Genomic DNA, 11163 nt, shown 5'->3' on the forward strand with positions numbered 1-11163 from the left:
ACACGGGAGGAACTGGAGCTCGCAGCTGTGGGCCGGCTGGCAACGGGCAGCTCACATCGCTGACTGTACTGGAGCTTCGCATCCGCTTCCGGGCGGCTGTCCGGGAAGAGGGAGCCGACCACTGGACACCACCGCGTCCTGCGTGAACGCTGGAGAGGGCCGCCCGCACTCAAAAGTGGGCCGTATTTCTTCCCTACGGACTGTGAGCTTCCTCCTTTAATTTTTGCTCAACTTCATAATTTATCTGCTTATTGATTTTTTCAAAGCAGCAGCTTTTATATTCCCATTTTCTAATCCACTGATTTTTGCTTTAATCTTTCTTAATTATTTCTGATTACTTGTGTATGTTGTTTCTTGAAAGTTTACATTTTGGGGTACCTATTTTATTACGTAATTTGCTATGATCACTATTATAAACACTAATATGATCAACAGGATCATATTAGTGTTTAAAACTAGCTTTACCCTGAGCACACATTCAGCACTATCGTACAGAGCATGGTATATATAATTTTAAATTACTCATTCTGTCCTGGTAGATGATTTGGACTCACGTGTCCCTCAAATTATTTTTGAGAGACACTTACAGGAATTTTCATGCGGGAGTGGCTTAATTTCTTGCATAGACACCAGAGAATGTTACCTGTACAACTAATTTCTCAATTTATTTGGCAGTCTCATTGTGATCCAATACAACTGTTTTTTATTAGTGCCCATTCAATACTCGAGAATGGGATATGCTATGGATTTTCACGGCGAAAATTCTGACCTGCACTCATTTACTTTTTCTGCACTCGCGGTGGGCCATTCTGCAAACACCCCTTTTGTCACCCGCGCCGACTCTATTCCACGCCGAGGCTGCAATTCGGCATCTGCCACGGAAACAGACCGTCCCCGCAAGCTGTTTACAAAACGTGCAAAATACAGCAGCATATGGGCATCGATTACGAACTGGAAACGTTTCCGTTCATGCCGCCGAAGTTCGGCGAATGGGTTCAGTGACCGGTGAGGCACACGGCTCAGAGCGGAAAGAGGCGCCGGGTGGAGTATCAGCCTCCATACGAGTCTGTACATCCGCCAGCTTCAGCCCCGGGAAACACAGGCGGGGCAGACTCGCTTTTTCTTGGGGCTGCAATCAAACGGTCCGAACAGCCCCCGGGACTAGTGGGACTAGTCCGCGAGCGCCTGTCGGGGAGGGGCCGCAAGCCCCGAGAATCGCTCACAGAGCAGACCTTTGTGTGCCCACGGCTCCTTTGTTCCCGGCTCCAACGGGGCTGCCGGCTGCCTGCACCGGGCGGCCAGCTGTATGCACCGGCTGGCCCTGGGGACACATTTCCCGGTTCGTTCTCGTTCACATCCCGGTTATGTGATCTCTTTCTGAATGAGCTGATGAGGGACGGGGAATGTCCTATTTTTAAATTTCAGCTTATTTCTTATTTTACTCAGGCAGGCATCCACCCCAAATAACACATTTCTGTTGTTTATTATATCTCCAGGATTAGAAGAGCATTTTTAGTTTTACCTGAATAACTTCTGCTGAAAAAAAAATTACTTGGTCTCTTTGAAATTATGACCATAAAGGTAATGAGCCCCCTTTTTATGAAAATCATAAAAAAATAATTATACTGCCTTCATTCAAATTCCAAAGATTCCCAAAGAGAAAAACCGAGTGAATATTAATTCTTGTGGAAGCTCTGTTCAGCCCCCCCCCCATCAATCCCGCTTTTATCACTGCCATTTAAAAAATACCACGTGACCCAGCTCCTCGCCCGATAACATTTGACCCTCACAGCAGCCCTGCAAAGTATGTGCTGCTGTACCCATTTCTCACCTAGAGAAACTGAATGTAGAAAACTAAACTAACTTGCTGCGGGATGCATCAAGTAGAGGCACAGGCAGGATTCTAATCACCCTTTTCCTGTTGCCCGAACATTCTATCTCCTTTACTAACCCTCAGCCGCCTGAACCTTATCAGCGCCATGTGGAGCAAGGTCCTATCGGAGTTAAAACGTGCCGCTGCACAGCGTTAGGTAGCGTGCACTAGGCCGTGTTCAGAGCTTCCTGAGTGCAGTTTACAAACCCCTTTGAAAGCTTACCGACTACTCGGAGCTCACTGAGACTTCGGGGTCAGCACATCTGAGTGGCATCGCCCCGTCCTGTTCTTGGGGGGTTTGGCCATCTATGCCCTCTTGACCCTGCGTGTTTGGGATGACCTTGGAGGTGGGCACATGTCTGGAGGCATCCAGGGCCGCCTCATGGACGAACTCTTTGGAGGAGAGGAACCAAGAGGGAAGGTCTACGGCAAGGACCCCAGTGAAAGCAGGGTGAGGTGCCTTCCCGTAGAATCAGGGATCCGGTAACAGGGGAGAGGCAATGTAAAAATAGGGAGAGGCCAAGGCGTGTTCTGAGAAGGGGACCCAGAAACACTGAGCCTGAAGGCCCACAGATAACGCCCCGAAGCTCCCACACTGTGTAGGAACTTTTTGTGCCCACCCCTCTGCTGAGCATGTATATGCGGGACCACCGTGTCTGTGACCTGACCATACACCGCGTTCCATTCACTGTCCCACCGATTTGCATCTACAGGCCACAGCGATATTGGCAAGTAATTTCACCTCTCTACCTTATTTACCTCATCGGGGTGGCAGGAAATTACAGTAAGCTGGGTCTGAAAATTAAATCCGTGCTTTGCACAGTGCTCAGTACATGGTAGAAACTCTGCAAATACGTTCTTTGTCGGAAGCCAGCAGGCCTGCAGCATATTTTCAGCTTAGCCCAGAGAAGAGCACTCTTCAATGAGTTCACACAGCATTTTATACAAGCCCATTTAATTGTTAAAATCAGGCTGTTTAGCTCACATTCTTTCCTTGTTCAGTTATTGAAAAGACACATTGAAATCTGTCACTCAGGTTTTGTATTTTTTTTTTAAATTTTATTGTTATTCAATTACAGTTGTCTGCATTTTCTCCCAGTTTTGTATTTTCTATACTTATCAATTATTTGTATATCTGTTGCTATGTTATTAAAAGAATACGAAATTGGAATAGCTTTATCTTCCTGGTAAATTCTAACTTAATGTTTATGTGCCATCCTATTTATCTCTGACAATGCATTTATCCTGTATACTCATTTTGCCTAGAAGTCAAAGCATGTGCTTGATTAATTTTTTGTCCTATCATTTTTAGTGTTTCTGTATTCTGGTATTTCAGGTGTGTATTTTAAATAGCATCTACTCTCATTTTAACTGTAATCAAGACTGAAAAATATTTGACTTTTATTTTCAACCACTTTCCTTTAACCTAGTCATGGCGTGCTTGTGTTATAAACTTTCTGCCATCACTACTGTATTTAGTTTTGGGTTCTTTCTAGATTTCAGGTTTTTGCCTCTCCATTCTTGGATTCTGACTGGTTTCAAATTTTTTATTGTTCTTTTATGATCTTTTCACTTCCATGCTGAACACTTTTGTCAAAAGCCCACTTCGTGGATGGTCCAGCAATAACTGAGAATACTGTGTGCCACGCTGTGTCCAGAATTGTGCTTGGCCCTACACACAGCCTTCTGCATTTGTAACAGCAGGGCGAGCTGTTAATGCCGTCACGGAAATCGCCAACATCCTACTTAGTAAGTCCTTTCAGATCTGTGCCATATCTGGCCAGACCCACTTGAACACCCTTTTTCATGAAATGCAAATCACCGTAGCCCGGGAAAGGAACAGGGGACTTATCCATCCACCTCACGCTCACACAAGAGTGCATGCTGTCAGCCTCTGAGCTTTAGCATCCAGTTCTGTATTTATTTCATTACACACACAGTACACCACATTACGAGATATATATGTCCTGTATATATGTTTTCAGATAAATAACTTTTATACTCACTGATACGCATGTACACTTATATATAATTCTTAAATATATACTTCCACATATAGTTTCACATCAAGTTAAGCAGGATGAAAACATGTAAACATATACACCTGGTTCTGGTCAAGTAAAACACAAACGCACGAGGTCACCACAAGTTAAAAAGTGCACTTGAAAGGAATCAGGGAAGGAACAGACATGTAAACAGCAGAGACGAGCAGCTGCACGCACAAGGCCCCCCGAGGGTCCATTTCTTAAAGCTGTAGCAGCAAAAACTTCCTCGTTCAGTTAAGACTTCTCCCTTCACCCTGTCCCATTTACTCTTGAGGGGCTTCAAAATGAGTGTGGAAATCCTGTAAACACTAGACTAGAACTGAGTCAATCCTGTTGAAAACAGAGATGACAAAATAAACCATAAACTGACAGCAATGATGCATTTCACCAAACAACAAGTTTAAAAACGTTTTGTGACTTTTGTGACACACCACACTCCTAGGGGGGGAGAAATGGCGATGGGCAAGAAAACGGATGGATGATCTATAGAAATGGCTCCGACAGCTGCTGTACATGGTAGATGTGTCTATAAACAGAGAACAGGCAACGGCCGATGGCAGAGCCTCAGCACACTACACCACATGCCACAGCGAAATGCCACAGACTCAAGCGGGTGTATTTTCCCAGCGCCCCACGGAGCAAGTCCCACTGGGTGTCTGAGAAAAGCTCATTCTCTCCCAGGGGAAAAAAAACACTTAAACAACAACGGACTGGCCAGCCAAAGCGTGACAAGCTCTTTGTTACTGCTTTGAAAGAGCATGCTGCCCTCTCCCACCTGCTCAGGCTCCGAAGGTCTCCTGGGGTGACCGCCGGCTGCCCCATTCCCCTGCCTCTCAGGCTCCTCCTCCTCCTCTCCCTTGCCCTCAGGGTCTGCATGCTTGTAAAGACAGGTCGCTCCAAAGGGACAGCAACCCCTGCCTGGAATATGATACCTGCAGGTCTTGGTTCTCAGTGTCGCCTTGTACTGCCGAATAAGTTCCTCCTTCGCTTGCTGCTCCTCCACCCAGAACTCACTGGGAACGACAATGTTGGAGTTGACCCTGCACTGCGGGCAGGATTTGATAAGCCCGCCCCTAAACTCTCTGGCAGTCCTCCACCTGCGGATGCACTTAAGACAGAAGGAGTGGTTGCAGTTGGAGAGGATGCCAAAGCGACAGTCACTGGGGTTGGCTTTCTCATAGATAACCTCCATGCAGATGCCACACACTTTGTCCTTGCTGCGCTGCACGGCAAACGAGAGCTCCATATCTCTTTCGTGCATTTCAATGCAGGCTCTTATGTGGTCTGCCCGCTGGTCAGCATCCATCGGGTGCAAGACCTGCCGCCCACACAAGTCGCATATCTCTCCGTGGAGATACGCACAGCTCTCCCCTCGAAAGCACTGCCCCATGGCAGCATCGCGGCAAAGCTGCATCCCCGTGCCCACAGCAATGTACTCCCACTCAGTCACCGAGCTCTGCGGAGGAGCCTCGGGGGCAAAAACGGTTCCCCGGCCCCGGTAGGGTTGCCCGGGAACAAACTCAACGGCATCCGCCCAGCTTGCTGCCGCGCCCGCCCAACCTTCCGCACCCGCTCCCTGCGCAGCTTCCAGGCCTGCGCCTACTGTCTCGGCTTCAAAGAAGCCCCCTTCAGCAGCCGAGCCAATCACAGGCAAGGAGTATGAGAACGCAGCAGGAGGGGCACACGCCACTTCCTGAAGCAGGGGCTCGTCGTGCGCAGCCGCGCTGGGGCCTGGCTCTGCGGAGGCCCCAGGCGGCGACCCGCGGCCCTCCCTGGCCTCCTGCCGGCCCGAGAGGTCGTGGGAGTAGCGACAGTTCTCCCCCTCCTTGCACAGACCATGCAGATAATACCTGCAGACGACTTGCTTTGTCCAGCTGCCGCTGCGGCGCGGGCCGGGCAGAAAGCTGGGCACGACCCCGCCCCCGGAAGCATAGGCAGGCCTGAGACGTGACGTGCGGAAGGGGGCCGGGCCTGCAGCCGTAGGATGCCGGGAAACAGGGCGCGTCCGGTGGCTGGGCCCCGGAGCACCCTCAGCTGCTGCCGGGGCACCTGTTGAGGCACCGGCTGCCTCGCGGGGTTCTTTGGGAGCTGCAGGCTCTTCCATTGCACCCTTTGCGCCCCAAAACGGTGCCAGAACCGCCCCAGTATCTCTTCTTTTCGGGCTCGAGGCCAGGAGCCGGCACGGTGCTCCTTACCGGGAGATGTGCATCATTTTTTTGGTTCCGTGTTGCTCCTACTTCCTGTTTCTATACGTTCCTACCTGTTTCTAATGGCGGGCGAGACGGACACTTCCTGTGGGTGCACCGGCAGTTTCCTATCCGGTCCGTGCGAACCGAAAAATTTTTATCGCGAGAACGCAGACCTCGTGCCTCTTTTGTTTCAGGCAGGCGGGTTCCCTACCTGTCGCCTGTCCCCTGGCCTCTGCCGCCGTAGCCGCGCTGCATGTGCGCTCGTCCGGAGGATGTTATCACGACATTTTGAGGTTTTCATTTAATCTCGTCTGCTATTCACGGAGACGCATTGCATTTGATCGCGCGTTCGGATGTGTTTGTTTTGAAAATCATTGAACCATACCCATTGTTTCCCCCCTCCCATGTCGAAAAGTTCACCTTGTCGTTTCCGAAACATCTCACACGTGAATTCTATGAATTAATTTGCTGTTCATATTCTGTCTCTGTGGGGCTACTTTTTTTTTTGGCCCCACAATCGTCACGGATGGAAGCTTTAATCATTTTGTTTTATTGACAAGGTTTGTTCTGGTTTTTATTTTCTGGAAATTCGTACGGGCTTACGTTGAGAATGCTTTTGGTCAAGGAGGCATGAGCAGGGAGAACTTGTAATCTGAGTCCATTTTTTTTGTGCCTTTCTGGTGTGTGAGTTTATTGGGATTTCTGCCGGTCCCCTTTCTCCATTGTGCAAAAGCTGCAGGCTTCTTTCATTCCTGATGCTGGCTTAATAAGGCACTGTTCCCTGTGTGACCCGGGCTTTTATTTTCTCTTGCTGGTTTAAGTCGTCGTTCCTCTTTGTCTCCCTTGCTTTCCTTCACCGGGGTTTCTGCTGCATTGTGGTAGGATGGCCTTTGACAACATACTCTCTACCATCAGCTCACAAGTGGTGTTTTGTAATTTCCACCCGCGAGCTCTTTGTCATTTTGTAGGCACATTTAATAAGTTTAATAAAAATATTTTGCATTCCTGCTTTGCTAAGGGTACTAATGAATATATCCTGAATTTTGTCATGTAGTTTTCTGAATATTTTTGAGGTACTATCATGTGTTTCCTCTTTGTTCTCTTCATGTGATTATGTGCCCTGATGGATTTTTAAAGATTTAACTTATTATTTTTCTAAGAATAAATCTGGTATGATATATATCGTCATTTTATATAGTATTGAATGTTTGCTAAAACAAATTTTTTAGAAGGAATTTTATATCCTAAATTTATATTTTAAAATGAAAGTCTGGATATAGCACATAAATCAGATTGAAGCAAATAATAAAGTTAGGAAATTAAGGAGAGGAAAAACAAACGTGAAATAAGGGGAGTGGATCAAACAGAACCTTTTGAAATGATTATTGAAGTTTCTGGTGAAATTTATCAGGCAAAAATGAATAAGGCACCAATAACCAGGATCAGAAATTTAAAAAGTGGTATCACTACATTAATGACACATTAAAAATCATGAACAAGGCTAGACTATTAAATCTTAAATTTTATATGAAATGGTCATATGTCTAGAAACACATTTATTAATAAAAATGACAGGAGCAGAAATAAGAAATATATGTATTGATCTGTTTGATACATCTGTAGTTAAAAACAATTCTTTAAATGAAAGCTTTTAAAGCTTTCTGCCTGAAAAAAAATAGAAAGACAAAAAGTCCTATATTTATTATTGCGAGTCCTTGCCAGTACAAAAAGGCACGCAAAGATGTTAACATTGGAAAGGAATTATTAATGGAAGAGGGCCAAAAAATGAGAATAATGTATTGATAAAAATATTAGGTTTAATAAGCCTATTTAACAAGGACATCGGAGTTCAATATACAAGGTCAGTTGTATTTCCACACGTTGTATTACAAAGGCATAATCAATGACATGAAGGCATTTAAAATTCATAGCATTTACACCAACATTAAAAGTTAACCATCTGAGGAAGTAAGCTAATTAAGTGGTGACACTTGAAGTCATTTTTGCTCATGAATGAGGGAATTTTCCTCCTTTTTATCGTTACGGAATTTTGTATTGGAGATGGCAGTTCTTGCAAGGTCTGCCTCTCTCCTCCCTCTCCTAAATGCATTGGTTCATGGATCTTGCCCTGACCACCCCTAGGAGTTTCACAGAAAAAAAGATTTGGAGCACAGACACCAGGCTTCCGTTCCAGGCTTTTCACAGATTCACAAACATAAGAATCCTGAAGATAAACCTATTACTTGTTTAATAGTCATATGTTCCCAGTGCTATTTAAATTATATTTGATCCATTTTTTTTTAATACACCAGCACCATCCAGTTGAAGTTCTATGGTAATTGTGTATGGATTTTTTTTAGGGCAATGGACACTAACTCCATGTGGATTTTGAGCAATTGAAATGTAGCTAGAGTGACTTAGGAACTGAATTTGTAGTTTTAAAAAAATTTTATTTACTTTATTTTTAGACAGAGGGGAAGAGGAGGAGGGAGGGAAACATCAGTGTGGTTGCCCCTTGCGCGCCCCCTACTGGGGACCCAGCCTGCAACCCAGGTATGTGCCCTGACTGGGAATCAAAGTGGCGACCCTTTGGTTCACAGGCTGGTGCTCCATCCACTGAGCCACACCATCCAGGGCTGAATTTGTATTTTTTCAAACTTCAGAGTTAATTTAAATAGCCAGCCATGACTAGTAGCTACTGTACTGGACAGTGAAGTTACAGGTAGTGTTTGACCATCTTATTTCCTCAAACAGGAGGAAACAGAGATTCCCTGCCCTGCCCAAGGCTCTGCCGCTTGCTTTTCAGTCCCCACCTGTGTGCTTCCCAGTCAAGTTCATGTCCTACCATCTCACAGTGAACCGTACCATCGAGTTTTATAGTGACAAAATTGCATGTGCACTATCAGAAACTTAAATGCTATCTTCTGCCCTGGCTGTGAACCAAAGGGTCGCCGGTTCGATTCCCAGTCAGGGCACATGCCTGGGTTGCAGGCTGGGTCCCCAGTTGGGGGCACGCAAGGGGCAACCATACATTGATGTTTCTCTCCTTCTCTCTCTCTCTCCCCTCCCCTCTGTCTAAAAATAAATAAAGAAATAATCTTAAAAAAAAGAAAATCCCATTTTCTGATTATAGATAGCATATGAGACTGAATAACTGGAAATATCAGGCGTGCATCTTGCAAGAAATAAGCAAGTATTTCCCATCCCAATCAAATGATACTCTCAAAGAACTTTCTCTGTCATAACCCATTTTCCTGTCCTGTTCTTCCCCCCTCCCCCAAGCAGCTGATGTTTTCACGCAGTCTCTGGGCGTACGGAGCTGGCCATTTCTCTCAGTTTGTTCTCCCCCCACAAAGCACTGTGTGCCTCAGGGCCTGGGACTTTACTGTGACAAATTTGTGCACCCACAGCAGTCTGCAGGGCTGCACCGGATTTCTGGTTGGCATTTGGGGGTCCGAGTCGAAGGAAGGGAAGCAGCATTCCCCCTGAGCCGGCAGAGCTCAGCCCCCTGGTCCCCAGGGAGCAGAGTGACCATGTGGGAGGTGCTTTGCAGCAATGCAATGGTGACACAGTCCCAACAACCTAACAAAAGCCTGAGAGGCAGGAGCCTAGCTCAGAAGTGCACTGCAGGGATGGACAGAAAAGAACAATCTTTTATCCCAAAGGGTGGAGGCCTGCTGGGCTGAGCCCCACACAACTGATAGCTCTTTTTTCAAAGAACACACAGTACCTCTTAGCAGTTCCCTCCAGCACACACACCTGCCTCGGGCCCAACGCTTAGGTGGGTCTGTGGAGTGGCATTGGTGGGAGGGGGGACTGAAGGTGGGCCTCTAACATCAAGCATCAGGGTTTGAAATTCTGAACCCAAGAATTCATCTCAGGCAAATGAATCCCAGTCTTTTACTTCATCTGGAAACCGATAGCAATAATAATGGTAACAGTAATAGTGCAGTTGTAATGATAATCACAGTTGGAGTATTAAGTGAGAGAATTCTTGTAAATGATGATTGCACCAGTTCCTGTGACAGGGGACAGTCTTCAAGATCCCCATGGATGACTTTGGTAGTTTAGGATCATCCCAAGAATCCGGTGACCAAAGTCACTTGTCCACATCCTCCATTTTTGGCTGTCTGCGTGTAGTGGTACCATGTCTGCAGGCCTTTGGAAGTTTGGGGCACATGAGAGGTAGTGAGCCAGTACTTTCTCATGCTCGTGGACCAACTGACTTTTTAAAAATTAATAATAACCAATATTTATTGAGTAGATACAGAGATTAGCTTACAAGCCTTATAAAATTCCATTGAGTTAGGTCCTATTATTACCCCCATTTTTTTTATTTAAAAGATTTTATTTATTCATTTTTAGAGAGAGAGAAGAGAGGGAGAGAAACATCAATGTGTGGTTGCCTCTCGTGCGCCCTGTACTGAGGACCTGGCCTGCAACCCAGGCATGTGCCCTGACTGGGAATTGAACTGCCGACCCTTTGGTTCACAGCCCACACTCAATCCACTGAGCCACACCAGCCAGGACTATTACCCCCATTTTATAATGGGGAAACTGAGGCTCAGAGAAACTGAACAATTGAGCCACATTCAGCAAGGAGGCCCCAAAATTGCAGCCCCTCGTACTTTTACCTACTATGTTATACTAAATGCTTTAATTTAATTTTTTTTTATAATTAAAAATTTTTTATTGTCGTTCAAGTATAGTTTTCTGCCTTTTCCCTCCACCCCAGCCCAATGCCCTCAGCCCTCAGCACCTCCTTCCCCTGTTTCCACCCCCCTGTTACTGTCCATGTCCCCTTTACAATTGTTCCTGCAAACCCTTCACCCTTTTCCCCTGAAATTCCCTCCCCTCTCACTAGACCAACTGACTTTTATTTTGAAACTTACAGAGGCAGGTGTCTCCAACTCTAATTCCTCTGTCCAAGCTCACCAAGTTCAATACATTAGTTATGTGCAGTATTTTTTACTGCATTTGTGCTGCAGTAAAAGCTGGGAAAATTAGGTTGAAGCTTTAAAACGAGATGAAATAAAATGTTACTTAAAAAAAAAAA

The 11163-nt window shown here is 45.9% G+C and overlaps 1 protein-coding gene across 1 annotated transcript; it reads right to left on the reverse strand.

Annotated features, from left to right (window-relative positions):
• Window positions 1-232: 232 nt before the first annotated feature.
• On the reverse strand, window positions 233-6062 carry MKRN3 (makorin ring finger protein 3). Its single transcript, XM_053913177.2, has 2 exons — window positions 4851-6062; window positions 233-4248 (listed from the first exon to the last, which is right to left on the reverse strand). The coding sequence occupies exons 1-2, from the start codon at window positions 6020-6022 to the stop codon at window positions 4227-4229; spliced, it is 1194 nt and encodes a 397-aa protein (XP_053769152.1). The 5' UTR covers window positions 6023-6062; the 3' UTR covers window positions 233-4226.
• Between the last annotated feature and the right edge of the window lie 5101 nt (window positions 6063-11163).

The sequence above is a fragment of the Desmodus rotundus genome, chromosome 10 (assembly GCF_022682495.2).
Source record: "Desmodus rotundus isolate HL8 chromosome 10, HLdesRot8A.1, whole genome shotgun sequence".
Classification (NCBI taxonomy): Eukaryota; Metazoa; Chordata; class Mammalia; order Chiroptera; family Phyllostomidae; genus Desmodus; species Desmodus rotundus.